This window comes from Sprattus sprattus (assembly GCF_963457725.1).
Source record: "Sprattus sprattus genome assembly, chromosome: 17".
Classification (NCBI taxonomy): domain Eukaryota; kingdom Metazoa; phylum Chordata; class Actinopteri; order Clupeiformes; family Clupeidae; genus Sprattus; species Sprattus sprattus.
The window spans coordinates 7,687,587-7,703,970 of record NC_137915.1 but is presented as its reverse complement, the minus strand read 5'-3'; the positions used below and the strand labels follow the sequence as shown (position 1 = coordinate 7,703,970).

General features: G+C 41.0%; 1 protein-coding gene across 1 annotated transcript; it reads right to left on the bottom strand.

Annotated features, from left to right (window-relative positions):
• Positions 1-3,170: 3,170 nt before the first annotated feature.
• On the bottom strand, positions 3,171-13,729 carry LOC308378264 (uncharacterized protein; the record flags this gene model as incomplete). The annotated part of the gene is made up of 14 exons (XM_080855126.1): positions 3,171-3,700; positions 3,890-3,949; positions 4,057-4,216; positions 4,717-4,950; positions 5,031-5,126; positions 5,428-6,018; positions 7,673-7,728; positions 8,159-8,469; positions 10,849-11,338; positions 11,546-11,605; positions 11,713-11,875; positions 12,387-12,620; positions 12,709-12,804; positions 13,139-13,729. The coding sequence occupies 14 exons, from the start codon at positions 13,727-13,729 to the stop codon at positions 3,171-3,173; spliced, it is 3,672 nt and encodes a 1,223-aa protein (XP_080711252.1).
• Between the last annotated feature and the right edge of the window lie 2,655 nt (positions 13,730-16,384).

Sequence of the window (16,384 nt, the reverse complement as noted above, 5' to 3'; positions counted from 1 at the left end):
GCTGCTGAGTAAATGACTGGGTGAAATGTTTAACCAAATATTTCAAAGAATAAAACATCTGGAAAAAAATCTGCCAGAACAATCCAATATGAACCAGCATTTCAGAGATTCAATCACAATACTTTGGCTGATTCCTAGAGAGAAATTCATGATTCTTTTTCTTTCCCTCGCCTTTCTCTTCATCCACTTCTTTCTGATGGTGATCTGTAAATTTAATGAGGTTGTTACTAGCTCTAGCATTTGTGCTGAAGTGCCATCGCTTTCTGTCTAGAGAAATCACTCTCATTCTTCTGTTTGTTTATCTGTCTATCATCGTTGGTTCCTCTTACACACTCTTACACACACACACACACACACACATACACACACAGATGGACACACACACACACACACACACACACACACACACACACACACACACACACACACACACACACACACACACACACACACACACACACACACACACACACAGGATTGTGAAGTTCATTGCCAGGCCATAATAAGCAGGTCATGTAGGCTGTCAATGACAGAGGCAGTGAAAAAGAGGGACACCGTCATTCCTCTTCATGCCTGCCTCCCTCTCTATATCCTCATCTCTCTGCTTGCCTTCCTTCCTCCCCCAGCTGTCTTCCACAATTATCTTACTCTAAACAAGCTAACTTGTCTAACTTGCTGAACGTACAGCCAGGTGGAGAAAGAGAAACATTAATGGAAACGAACTCTATGCAAGACCAAGGTTACGCACAAATCAAACAGTAACAAGACATCAGAGAAATGATGATGCTCGCAAGAGACTGTTACCTGGTGTAGGCCGTCAGGAGCTCATTAGATCTGTGTAGTGACTCTTCTGATGTTACCTACAGATGCTCATTAGATCTGTGAAGTGACTCTTCTGATGTTACCTACAGGAGCTCATTAGATCTGTGTAGTGACTCTTCTGATGTTACCTACAGCAGCTCATTAGATCTGTGAAGTGACTCTTCTGATGTTACCTACAGGACCTCATTAGATCTGTGTAGTGACTCTTCTGATGTTACCTACAGGAGCTCATTAGATCTGTGTAGTGACTCTTCTACAGGAGCTCATTAGATCTGTGTAGTGACTCTTCTGATGTTACCTACAGGAGCTCATTAGATCTGTGTAGTGACTCTTCTGATGAAGATGGTAGAACCAGCCTCTGAGGGCGACAGCCGTCCAGGAGGTGGAGGAGTAGTTCAGCAATCAGAAGGTTGCTTGTTCGATCCCAACTCCTCCTGTGCAGCTGGTGGGAGGATGCTGTTGAAGCAGGTAAGTGGGAATGGTGAGCCCTCTGGTGTTGGGGACAGCTGGTGGGTACTCTGAGATGAGCACACGAAACTTGAGTAAGCAAAAACTCTCAATTAAACATTAAAGACCGCATCAAAACAAAAGAAAAACTGAGAAGAGCTTTCAGTATCTGGTAAACTACTGAGCTGTATATGTCCTGGATCTGGATCCAACTAGCCCACCTGCAGAGGCACATCGTGGACCTGCTGATCGTGCCACTCCTTCTGGTGACCAGTAGCAGCCAACAACCTTCAAAAGCCACCTTGAGTCTGGCCTGGTGCTCGACCACCCAGTCTTGTAAACTACCCATGAGAAAGCCCACTGGGAAAAAATGAGAGCTCACCAGTGCCCTGATTAGGTCTTGCATTATAGCACAAAAGCACCTGTGAGAGACAGGGGGCCAAATGCAATGCAATGAAATAATCGCACTAAAGGGTTTGTATGGGACAATAACCCATACAAGTAGAAGAGCTGGTGGAGTAAAGGACTCTCAAAGCTCCTACCTTGGTCTGAATGAATACGGATCAGAACTTGAAAATTCATGCTGTCAGAAGGACCCTGGCCACGGTTGAATCCCGCTGATCATGAGTAGGGACAGCAACGATGTATTTGGTGAACACGCCAGTCTTGATGGGGACATTCTGTAATCCATTCTTGTATGGCTCCAACACTGTGATATCTATGGTAAGATCTAGACGCAGGTGGCCCATTAAACTGTGGTGCTGATCCAGAATATTTTACAACTTGCCAACGACTGCACTCTTGGCACAATCACTGCTTTATGTCCAGACACATCCCTGGAACGAATATCAGAGAGAGGATGGCACAGAAGGACAGATGCCATGGACTGAGTCACAGACATCATTAAGTCCAGGCATGAGGCTTGCTAGAGGGGCATTGGGACCAGAGTGGCAGGAAGGGAGTGTCCTTGGTGCCCAGCCCCATCAATAGTTACACCAGTGGCTATTTTAATACCTCTAATTGACATTGATTTACACAATTACAATTGATTTACACATTGACACTTATGCCTTATTCCATCACTCTAGTTGTTGTCCATTGTTGCTTGAATGTGAATCTGCACAACCTGACATTCATTGTAGTATGTTGTTCACATGTTACAATTAGGTTTCACATCCGTTATTATTTTTGATATGTTACAGTCAGCCATTTTTGACTGCACAATTCGACGACAAGAGTTACAATTTAAAAATATTTTAGTTTATTGCAAATAATACAAACAGTCATGAATAACTGCAGTAATCAAAAAAGGGAGATAATTCTAGTGGAGAGAAGTGGATGTGTGAGGCTGTATGCGAAAGTGGATGTGGGAGAAAAAATTTGATCATATGGTGTATGGTGACAATAGATTGTATGACAGTTAATTAATTTTTAAATATATTTGGGCTATCAACATTTATTGATCCCCAATTAAAACATTGTTTTTGGAAATATCTTGGACACTTGGCCAAATACAGGCAACAACCCTCCCACAAACACTCATTAGGTACAATTAATGTTTTAGAACTAGTCATGCAGATGAAAAGTAAACAATGAACGTTATCTTCTGTCATAATATTACCATTTGCATCCAGGATTTAGGATCTACCACATTATTCTACCATATGAAGAACGTTTCTGTGCTTATTAACTTTCTGTGTAGATAACTGCACAAATTGTCCAGTCAACATTAAAGCGAATGATGTTCATGCACAATCACTTTTCTTTGTTCTGTACGATTTAGAAACTCAAATGCAACCCAACAGCTAGGCTAGAAGGGCTGAATGAAGATATAAACTTTGTGTCAGGGACTTCTATACAATCAAATTAGACATGAATGTCTAAATTCTGCTGGTTTGTTGTCACTGACACAATCTGATTTTGCTGCCCACACGGTAGAGCCAAAAGCCAGGATACAGTGGCTCAGTGAATGTGGTGTGTATTTTGTGCAGTAGAGTCATTGTATCAGAGACACTGTAGAAAGACAGAGTTCCTGTCTTGTGATCAACATATACTCCTATTTTAGAGGTGGAGGTAGGCTTATGAGGGAGTGGGATTCGGTTAGCATCATGTATAAATGTGTAGCCAGATGAGGAGCATTCCAAACTCCAAGACTTGTTATTGAATCCAAGTGCACAATCATTAACATGTCGTTTCCTTCTGAGCCCTTTGTATGATACTGCAATGTAAACATATCCTGACCACTCAACCTCCCAGTACCAGTGTTTGGATACAGCTTCTCTACACAGTACCTGACAATATGAATCAAATCTGTCTGGATGGGCAGGATATAAATGTTTCACAGTAAGGCACCTTTCTACAACTCTGTTTCTCTCAGACAGTGTGAGGAAATTATAGGCAGTGTTGAGATCCAGGGTAAGCTGGCAGGCATCTGAGGGAAGATAAAACATGACTCACTGAGCAGTAATAATTAGGGGTATACTGGTTTAAATCATTAATATTAATCAATTATTATATGCATTATCCGATAGAGCAGGGCACTATGCTCTCCTCTTGTATATGTGTGTTTGTGCGCTTGTACATGCAGTCTATACTGTATATATTCGTATCATATACTTACATGCCAGGAAATCCTCTCTGGTCGTCGGCTCAGGCAGTGATAGAAAGCTAACAAGCTCTGCTGTAAAGACAAAAAGACACCTATCAATAACCACAACTTTCTGGGTCACATCAACATTGTATTCAGAAGTGATGTTTTCAAAGTATTTGTACTAATGCGTCTTATACCAGTTTTAGAAATGTCCTTTAGTCCCTGCTGGAGTGCATCCTCTAGTTTCTCCCTGAGCTGAGAAAGTCTTTCTTTTACTTGATCAAAAGACAGATCTGTGTGGACCGTGTGACTGGGTGAGTTGTCAGGAGCAGAGGAGAAACAGAGAGACTGGAAACTCTACAATGAGACAGAAAATTAGCCAAATGTCATTCAACAAACATAAACCTTCCTCCTGGCACTACTTGAGCATTTTGGCACAGACCAAGGCATCCAGTGTCCTGCATCATAAATATAGACACCGGAATTGGTGTGAAAATTAGACACTGGTCATTTTTTATTAAACAATTGAGGTGCGGGAGACTAAAGACCTCATCCTATCTGACATGTCCAGCTCCAGTCTAGATCATATCGATGGCACTGATGTAAGGGCTTATGGATGTAATATTTAAAATGATGCAACAATTATTGTTTCTGCACTGGACATGGTAAATAAAGAAGAGTACCTTGGTTACCTTTTTTTTCTCTGTTATGTTTACCTCATTACCAAAGAGCATCTGAATAGGAAACTGACGTTTTGACTGTCAGTTAGAGCATTCTTAACAGTGACATTTTACAGAGCTGCATAAATAAACTAATATCTTCTGTGATAATGCATAATATCTGAGTCGTGACAGTACCTGAAGGAAACAAATGTGGTTGTCAGTGTGTGAAAGCTGCTCCAGCTCAGCATCTCTCTTCTTCAGCTCAGCAATCTCCTGCTCCAGTTTCTCCATGAGTTCTTCTACTCGACTCACCTCAGCCCTCTCCTGATCTCTGATCAGTTCTGACACCTCAGAGCATCTTCTCTCAATGGAGCGGATCATTTCAGTAAAGATCCTCTCACTGTCCTCCACTGCTCCCTTAGCAGAAGTCTGTTTGGACATAAGACAAGACACGAGACATGAATTGCTACAGCAGTCTCTTGTTATTTCCTCTGGTGGATACAACTCACCTGAAGAGTTTTCACAGCCTGTCTCAGGTCCTGCAGTTCATTCTCTTTTTCCTGGATTATCCGTTGGGATTTTCTCTGAGTATCACCCAACAGTTTCTGTGAACAGGTAAATCTATTAGAGTTGAGTATTTAACGTATTGAAAGAATATACACTTTCATGATTAAAAATGTTAGAACTCAAAGACTATTTTCATTTAACCATAACCTTGAACCCTATATACTGTATGTTGATGTATGTGGGAATGACGTCAAGAAATTAACCTTAGGATCAAAAAACTGAAAATAAAGTCAGAGAATGCTGCTGTTATTCACATTCACGTGTTTATCAGTGCACAATAACACATTCTAGCTGGAAGGCCTTTGTCAGTATCAGGAGTACCGGCTAAGGGAGTCTCACCTGTTTCTCAGTTCTCTCTGCTGCAACTGAAACTGTTTTATGTCCATTATGTTCATCCATGACACACAGCACACATATGCAACTCTGATCAGTGCGACAGAAGACCTCTAGTAGTTTATCATGATGAGAGCAGATCAGATCTTCTAGTTTACCAGCAGCTTCAATCACTTTGTGTTTCTTCCCTGGGTTGAGATCATTATGAACTCTGAAGTGAGTTTCACAGTAAGAGGACAGACACACCAGGCAGGACTTGACTGCCTTTCGTTTTCTCCCAATGCAGACATCACACTCCACATCTTCGGGTCCAGCATTACAGTGAGCAGGTGGAGCAGCCTGGAGTCCCAAAATCCTCAGCTTCTCCACCACTTCAGCCAGCATGGTGTTTCTGCCCAGAACTGGCCTTGGAGTGAAGGTCTGTCTGCACTGTGGACAACTGTGGACTCCCTTCAGATCGTCCTGATCCCAGCAGCTCGTGATACAATCCATACAGAAACTGTGTCCACAAGGAATTGCCACAGGATCCTTCAGTAGATCAAGACAGATTGGACAGCTAAACTGGTCCTGACTCCATACAACACTGGCCTCTGCCATTTTGGGTTACTCTCTGTCTGTCTGTGTATTTTCCTCTCTCTCTCTGTTCCTATCGTTTACTGTTGTAATCTCTTCCTGACAGTCCAAGTTATAGGTAGAACTTAGTTTCGTTTCTCTGGAAAGGGCTGAGCACTGAGGGGTGGGAGTGGCTTCCTAAGCCTGTGAGAGTGTGAGGAAGTGGGATGGGCAGCAGTGCAGAGAGCACAAGAGAACAACACCATAGATATCCTATATAAAGGCTAGATGTCTCGCCCGCGTTTCTGGCCAACGGAGTCGAATGGCAGATGGCGGCCATTTTGCGACAGGATAGCTCGCTCACCCTTAACATTGTGTTGGTAGTGGTACACACTTTTTAAATAACCAGAACCATTTTTCAACCGATTTTCAAACGGGTTGGTTTGTTGTAAACGTAAGACATGTAGTTATGACTCTGCATACTTATGAAAAATGATAAACATGGGTTTTCATATGAAAATTACATTGAACAAAACAGATAGGAAAATGTGCACACAGACCTTTCAGTCCTTCATGTACATTTGTGTCAATAATCCCTTCACCTTTTCAGCTTGTACTGGGGGTAGGGGGGCTTCCACTGTGTTTTCGTGTGACTACTGATAGTATTTAGATTTATACCATATATTGGAAACTCAGTCTCGGATTTGACAGTCATGATCCAGGTTTAATCTTAAACAATGATGGCCACCATTGTGAGACAGAGCTTGAAGTCCAACTTGCCCAGAGCTTCACCTCAAAATAATCTAATCTATCCCTTAAGGGACAGGGTGTTATATACATTAAGTTTAGGGGTGTTACCATCTATTCAAATAGGCCCCCTTTGTCTCGACCTGGGGGGGAGGTGAGAGCAATCTCACACCTCTCTCCCAGGTCACGACCAAGTAAGTATATTCACCCAGGAAATGCTTACATGCTGGTAAAATACAACTAAAAGTAACATTTATAACTAGGTATACGAACTTATTGACTATGGCATATCCTTATTAACTATGAATCTCAAATGACCGGTCCCTTCACTACCAAACAAACCTAATATGAATACAAGAGAGAAAAAGTAATGGATAAATGTGCACACATCTAACTGGGTCAATACATTAAACAGAACCCCAAAGGAATAACAGAGTTTCTGGTATATTTGCTGATAGGCTGATACTAGCTGCAGTATTTGTGTTGAAGTGTCATCCCTTTGTCTATAGAGAAATCACTCTCATTCTTCTGTTCGTTTTTCTATGTCTATGTTTGTTCCTCTTGCTCTTCCTTTTCTCTCAAATGCTCAAATGCTCAAATGCGCACACACACACATACACACGCACGCAGGCACGCACACATACACACACACACACACACACAAACACGCACACACAGAGGATTGTGAATTTCATTGCCAGGCCTCAATAAGCCGGTAATTTAGGCTGTCAATGACAGTAGCAGTGAAAACGAGGGACATCATCATTCCTCTTCATGCCTGCCTCCCTCTCTCTTTATATCCTCATCTCTCTGAGGCAGTTATCCTTCAGACTTGTTTTGTGTGCCAAAGTTGTGAGCCTGTTGGTTAGTGGTGTGGTTTTGTATTTGCCTGGCATATTCAATTGTGAAGTTTGGTTCACTCTGGAGAGTTTCACCACAACATTCCCTATACTTCACTGCACGGTTCTAAAAACTGAGAGTCCGACATCCCAAGCTCGAATGGGGGCCCTGTGAGAGCACGTAACACAATCAGCAGATCCCATGAGGGTATAAGGTGCCTGTCAGGCACCCTGAGACGTCTCACTCCAGCCATAAAGAGTGACGCTAGAGGATGGCTGCCCGTGGAATTACCATTGATACCTGCATGGCAGGCAGAGATGGCCACCAGGTATACTTTGAGAGTGGAAGCCGCCTTCCCCTCATCAAACAACTGCTGTAGGAATTATAATATGATGCCCAGTGCACAGATGACGGGTCGCATTGCCGCTCGAAACTGCGCCACTTTAGCGTATATAGAGACCGGGTCGAAGCCGCCCGAGCACTCTGTATTCTAGCCACCACTGAGTCAGACAGACCTGAAGCTAGGAGCCTGCTCCTTTCAGGTGCCAGGTGTTGCGGGGTGGAAGGGGTTTCTGTTCCATCACCGACGCGCCTGCACCTTGGCCGGAGGCGTGGGCGAGCGGAACCCCACTCCGCTTCTGTCCCGCGGACGGGGTTGCTTGTCCTGAGGAGGACTGCTGGTCGGACCCACTGGAGTGAGGCATCCAGACCTGGAAGACCTCCTCGTCTGAGGCGTGATCGTTGGAGTAGTCGAGCAGACTCTCAGTTTCGAGGCCGAAGTCCAGGTCCGGTAATGACTGGTCCTCATAGCCGGAGGGCAGCTCCACCGCCTCGTGGTCTGGTGCGACCATGAGGACGGGTGAAGGAGTGGGAGACAAGCTAGCGGGAATGGCTGCGGCCAGAGGGCATCTGCCGGACACCATGAAGGTTGAGGAACCTGAAAACTCACCAACTCGTAATAGGCCGCATAGCCTACATTTAATCTGCACAGTAACACATTATGGTGGTTAATAAAATCAGTGGTCAGAGCAGACTGTAGGTTAAGCGAAAATGTATTCCATTTTGTATTGATAATAAAGTTAAGTACAGTGCAACAAAGCAATGTGCAACATGACATGTCTGTAAGATGCTTAAATGCCTGTGGTTTATGGAGAGACTGAGCTTAAGAACGGGAGACCACAATGCAAGTGGAGTGGATCCTGGATGTTTCATGGTTTATTGTTCATGGTCAATTGCTACCAATTTCATTTCATTTCAAACTTATTTTTTTGTTAAGTGCATTGCCTACAATTCCATATTTGTATATGAAAATTTGCACATTTAGAACATAGTTTCGAGGACTACATTGACCATTTCAGTTCACATCTAAAGGAATTTTGTAATTTCGCCGAGACAGTGACTGCCCCTCCACTTTGTTTTGGTGAGTTGCTTACTGTTTACTGACCTTAAACACACCTACAAATTACAATTATGCTTTTCCAGTGGTACTGTAGCAAATATGATAGCTTCCAATGGCAAAAGACCCAAAGCATTTTTATGTAAATATTTTAATTAGAACAACTAATGCTGTACTTGAACAAATGACAGACTTTCCCTTTAACAAAAAAATGTGCACTGGACTTTTAAGTCCAAGTGAATTTGGATTTTGACAATTTTGTCTCAAAACAAAAGTGTGTTTTAACAATGAAAAGTCTAATAGTCTAATGTTATTGAAATTAGAGACATGTACAATTTTTCGAACTGTATGTATCCTTAAAGAAGAAGAATCAAGGTTTCTGGGGATGTTCTTTTATATGACGCTAGGACAAAAACTTGCGGAGGTTCAAAGTCATATTGACAACAATAACAAACTCGTTTTATTTGCTTACAAATTTAGATCGGTATCAAGTTACTTACTGTCTGAAAAAAAAACGCGTGTGCTTGGCTGCTGGTCCAGTTTTCTCTGCTTTTTAGGTAACCTCAAATCCTCCATTACTCTACCTTACTTTCTTTGCGCTCAACTGACAAGTGTAGCATACAATTAGGAGGGGGGATTCACACACTTTTGTTTTTCTTAACAAACGGAAATAAATTGAAAATAAATTAGACATGACAAGAGACCGATCCGTTGACAAGGTTCATCAAAGGAGAAAATATATTTTAGATATTTTCTGCTGTATATTGGGGGGGACAGGTTAGTATTTTCTCAATATTGAGGGGGACACGACCCCCCCGAAAGAATGCATGGTTACGCCCTTGGGACTCGTGTGCACGAAAGGTCGATTCGGAGACCTTTCTCTCCGGATTCAGGCAAACTAGACTCCGTGTGCACGGCCCATATTAGATGCACCATAAACCAACACCTAACACACCTAATGAGTAATTACAAGTGGAAGAAGTCATCTGTGGTTTTCCAATCCAAATATTCCCTTCCTGCCTTAAAAAATAAACACGGACTGATTCTGGAGGAGCCATTAATTCTGAATCACAAAAATCTTCAAAACAGGACAGGTACTCTGTTCACCTGTTTCACAACCATCCATGTTTTTGACCGCACAGATTGACGACAAGATTTACAATTTAAAAGATTTTAGTTTATTGCCAATAAAACAAACAGTAATGAATAACTGCATTTATCACAAAAGAGAAAGAATTCTAGGGGAGAGATGTGGATGTGTGAACATGTGTGCGATAAGAGCGTCACTACAGTGTTGGAGGGAGACAGAGAAAGTGTCCATGGGAGAAAAAGGTGATAACATGGTGTATGGTGACAATAGATTGTATGACAGTTTATTAATTAATTCATGTATTTTACATATATTTGGGCTTTCAACATTTATTTATTCCTAACTGAAATATTGTTTGTGGAATATTACGGTAACGGTAGAAGGGACAACCCTCCCACAAACACTTACAAGGTAAGATTAATGTTTACTAGTACTGTTGTACTAGTCATGCAGATGAAAAGTAATCTTGTCATTTATCTATCTTCTGTCTTCATGTGACCATGGGCATCTACCACATAATGCTACCACATGAAGTAAGTTCCTGTGGTAATAAAGTTTCTGTGCAGATAACGGCACAAATTGTCCTGTCTTCACGATATTAAAGCAAATGATGTGCATGCACAATCTCTGTTCATTGTTCTGTACAATTTAGAAACTCAAATGCAACCTAACACCTAGGCTAAACAGGCAGAATGAAGAAAGAAACTTTGCGTCAGGGACCTCTATCCATTAAAATTAGACATGAATGTTTTGATTCTGCTGGTATGTTGTCACTGACACAATCTGATTTTGCTGTTAGTACTGAGGTAAAAGCCAGGATACAGTGAATGTGGTGTGAATTTTGTGCAGAAGAGTCATTGTATCAGAGACACTGTAGAAAGACAGAGTTCCTGTCTTGTGATCAACATACACTCCTATTCTAGAGGTGGAGGTGGGCTTATGAGGGAGTGACATTTCTTTACTATCATGTAAGAATTTATAGCCAGATGAAGTGCAGTCCAAACTCCAAGACTTGTTATTGTATCCTAGAACACACTCACGAGCCCCTCCTTTCCTTGGGAGCCCTTTGTATGACACAACAATGCGAACATATGATCCTGACCACTCAACCTCCCAGTAGCAGTGTTTAGATACAGCTTCTCTACACAGCACCTGAGCATATGAATCAAATCTGTCTAGATGGTCAGGATATGAATGTTTCACATTAGGGCAACATTCTCCAACTCTGTTTTCCTCAGACAGTGTGAGGTCATAATGAACAGTGTTGGGATCCAAGGTTAGATGGCAGGCATCTGAGGGAGGATAAAACAAGACTCATTGAGCAGTGGTGATTAAGGGCATAATGGTTTTAATTATTACTGTTAATTAATTATCATGTTCACTACCAGAGCAGGGCCCTATGTTCTCCTCTTGTATATGTGTTTGTGTATTTTGTATGTGTGTTTATGTATTTATGTGTTTATGTACATGCAGTACATATATGTGTTTCATATACTTACACGCAAGGAAATCCTTTCTGGTCGTGGGCTCCGGCAGTGATAGAAAGCTAACAAGCTCTGCTGTAGAGACAAAAAGACACCCATCAACAACCACAACTTTCTGGGTCACATCAACATTGAAAACATCACTTCTGAATACAAAGTCAGGGCACTAATGCGTCTCATACCAGTTTTAGAAATGTCCTTTAGTCCCTGCTGGAGTGCATCCTCTAGTTTCTCCCTGAGCTGAGAAAGTCTTTCTTTTACTTCATCAAAAGACAGATCTGTGTGTACCGTGTGTCTGGGTGAGTTGTCAGAAGCAGAGGAGGAACAGAGAGACTGGATGAGAGACTGGATACTCTACAATGAGACAGAAAATAAGCCAAATGTAATTTAACAAACATAAACCTTCCTCCAGGCCCTACTGGAGTATTTTGGAATAGACCAAGACATCCAGTGCCCTGCACCACAAATATAGACACCGGAATTGGTGTGAAAATGAGGCACTGGTAACATTTTATTTTATTTGAAACAATTGAGGGGCAGGAGACTAAAAACCACGTCCACTCTGACATGTCAAGCTCCAGTCTGGTCCAATCTAAGTATAGTCAGATCAGATATAATGCAATGCAAAATGGCACAGATGTTAGGGGTTAAACATGTTATATTTTGTTATATATAAGAGTTACCTTGGTTATCGTTTCTTCTCTATTACCCCTACCTCATTACCAAAGAGCACCTGAATAGGAAACTGGCGTTTTGACGGACAGGTAGAGCGTTTTCAACAGTGACTTTTTATATAACTGCATAAATTAACGTATCTCTTCTGTGATTATACATCCTATTTGACTAGTGACAGTACCTGAAGGAAACAAATGTGGTTGTCAGTGTGTGAAAGCTGCTCCAGCTCAGCATCTCTCTTCTTCAGCTCAGCAATCTTCTGCTCCAGTTTCTCCACGAGTTCTTCTGCTCGACTCACCTCAGCCCTCTCCTGATCTCTGATCAGTTCTTTCACCTTAGAGCGTCTTCTCTCAATGGAGCGGATCATTTCAGTAAAGATGCTCTCACTGTCCTCCACTGCTGCCTGTGCAGAACTCTGTTAGGACACAAGACAAGACACAAGACTTGAATTGCTACAGCAGTCTCTTGTTATTTCCTCTGGTTGATACAACTATATAACTCACCTGAAGAGTTTTCACAGCCTGTCTCAAGTCCAGCAGTTCAGTCTCTTTTTCCTGGATTATCCGTTGGGATTTTCTCTGAGTATCACCCAGCGATTTCTGTGTACAGGTAAAGCTATTATAGTTAATGTATTGAAAGAATAAACAATATGATGTATTAGTACGGATAAAGTCACTTTAATGATTAAAAAAGTAAGAACTCAAAGCCATCTACACTTTGACTATTTTGATTTAACCATAACCATGAACCCTGTATATCTTGCTGTATCAAATATGGGAATGAAATCAAGAAATGAACCTTAGGATCAAAAACTGAGAATAAAGTCAGAGAATGCTGCTGTTATTCACTTTAACGTGTTTATCAGTGCACAATAACACATTTTAGCAGGAAGGCCTTCGTCAGTATCAGGCGTACCGGCTCAGGGAGTCTCACCTGTTTCTCGGTTCTCTCTGATGCAGCTGAAACTGTATCATGTCCTTTATGTTCATCCATGACACACAGCATACATATGCACCTCTGATCAGTGCGACAGAAGACCTCTAGTAGTTTATCATGATGAGAGCAGATCAGATCTTCTAGTTTACCAGCAGCTTCAATCACTTTGTGTTTCTTCCCTGGGTTGAGATCATTATGAACTCTGAAGTGAGTTTCACAGTAAGAGGACAGACACACCAGACAGGACTTGACTGCCTTTCGTTTTCTCCCAATGCAGACGTCACACTCCACATCTCCAGGTCCAGCATAACAGTGAGCCGGTGGAGCAGCCTGGAGTCCCATAATCCTCAGCCTCTCTACCATTTCAACCAGCATGGTGTTTCTGCCCAGAACTGGCCTTGGAGTGAAGGTCTGTCTGCACTGTGGGCAGCTGTGGACTCCCTTCAGATCTTCCTGATCCCAGCAACCTCTGATACAATCCATACAGTAACTGTGTCCACAGGGAATAGTCACAGGATCCTTCAGTAGATCTAAGCAGATGGGACAGCTTAGCTGCTCCTGAGAAACTGACACACTAGCCTCTGCCATGTTTCTTATCCACGTAGACCCTCACAGACTGAACAGGAAGCAGAATTTACTTTCGTTTTCATGAAGAAAGAATCGTTGGGCAGTGGGAGTGGCTTCTTAGGACATGTGGCTTCAGAGACATATGGGGGTGGTTTTAGGAAGAGTAGAAGGGAAATAGATTCATGTTTTTGTTTAGACATTACCCCATTAACATTCATATATAATATGAAACATGTTTGGTGTAGAATATTTATTTTGAAGAAGCTTGATACATCCCTCTATCTCTTCAGTGTTAAGAGCTTTAAATATAGCCACATGCTTTACTGTCATGCGATTTATATAGCTACATTGCAGTTAATAGTCAGGAAAATATGGTGATGTTATTTCAAAGAATGTCGAGCGGTTTGCCATAAGCCATTGACACTTGTTTGCTAACTTTCAGCACTACCATATTCAAGTATGTGCCTCTTTACTCGACCATTTACACGGTTAAGCAAGCAAGCTAATTAATCTATTGGTAACGTTAGTCTTCTGTATTTTAGGCGCTCTCTGCCTTGCTAACTTGCTTGCAGCCTCGCTAATTTATGGTGGTTTTATGGGAACTTTAATTTGCTTTCTGAGTTGACTCATCTTGTTAATGTGATAATTTTTATAGTTGGTGAACATGGATCAACTCAATTAAAGTATGAACAGCCTTACTCAAAATGGCTGACCAATAATACCAAAAAGGCTGACTGCTGAGAGGCAGACACCAACAAGTTTATTTGACTTCACCATGAGTATCCAGGGAGTGGTACCAAACACGCAACAAGTGCTGTTTGGCCATGGGAACAGCCACACACGAGAAGGTCCTTTAAAGATGGACTCTGCAGTGATTCCTTCTTTGAGATCATCCATGGACCATCTTCTATTGTGGTTTAGTGAGTGCAATTAACTTCAGATCTGCACATTCAGCATCCTGACTCTTGTTTGTGGAATTGCAAGGTAGTGGCTAGTTTTTACCGCAACATTACCTTTAGAAACGGTCTTTGCAACCTTTCATTTTTTTTACACTTTACCCTTACCCTTTTTCTCAATGATTCCATTTCCACAATGACAGCCTGTCCAATCACTTTGTTTTCCCATTTTTTGACTGAGGTTCAAGTTTTAACTCTTTCAACACCAATGTGTCAACTTTTAAGGCATTTACTCATCAGTTGTGTTACTTGTACGTTCTAGAAACCGTCATTATAACTAGATTTAATAAAACATTGATTTATGGTTTTATTTTATTTTATTTAACCTGATTCCATATTCATTTCTCTCACTCTTTCCCATAGCTGTTCACATTGTTTTGGGTTTTTGCCTGCTCTACGACCATCATCTCAGGGAGGGGAACATCATGGAACATAAAACTGCGGGTGGTCTTATAATGAAATAAAGTTAGTCCATGTGAAAATACAGTATCCATCTCACGTGAGTAAATGTACATTTTCTACACAGAGTTTCTGCTTTGTCATCTGTTGCCTCACACCAGTTTAATAGTTGAATTGAATCAGGTAGTGGAATGGAATGAAATTATTAATATTATTTTTCATAATAATTTATTCTGGATATGAACTGATTTAGAAGATTGATGTTTGTGTGCTGATTTGAAAGAATTCAGTTGGCCCATTGAAGCCAACCAACCATTTTGTATGATTGCTCAAAAATGCATGAACAATAAAAATGAAAAAAAGAATGGTAATAATGATAAATGATAATGATAATTCCTGAATTGACTGATTCCAGACAACTTGCTTTGTTGAAGGTCTTTAGCAAGGTGTTAAATAACATCATCTTCACCATCATTTGATCTGTCCATATCCTGCTTCCATAAGAATAATGGTTTGAAATAAGATGTGTTATTCATTTATTTTTGATGGTGTTTCAGGTCACTGAATACATAAAGAAATTACCTTGGACAAATCTTGGGAAATGTGTTGTAAGCCAGATGAAATGCTGTGTCCCAACCACATGAGGGCAGTATTGCGTTATTTTTCGTTGGCAGTTTGAGTAGATTGAATACAGTAGAGTCAGTTTCTTTAAAAAAAAAAAAAAAAAGAAAGAAAAGAAATGTCAGTGGACAATGAGCTAAATGTGACAGAGCCAGACTATAGCCCAATAGCTCATTTACATCTGCAGTCTGCAGGAGTCAATGTTACAATCTTGAAAAATACAAAATAAAACACAAAATGCAAAGGGACAGGTTGACAAACACGCATCACAAGACACACTTCAAATATAACCACAACTACTACAGATAACTAAAACACAACACATGACTTTAAAATGTGACAAAGAAGATTAGTTAGATAAGTGAGAAGGAAAGGTACGTTTCCATTGATACATAACACTGTATATAATATAATAGTTATAGGAGCTGAAAATGCTCACATAATTGATTTACCTTTAACCACTTCTTAAGGCTTACTTTAAAATCAGTGAGTGTTGTGTTTTTTGTTGTGTCATTTTGAGGGAATGGGAATGCTGTTCCATAGACTGGAGGTTGTCAAACAATATAAAATACAATGAAAATACAATTTGGCTGCCTCTGTATTCATTTGACATCTAATGAACTTAAAATTGATAAGATTCTGTTGCACTAATTTGATGCACTATATATTTAAAAGATTAAGAATTTGACAATTTGAAATC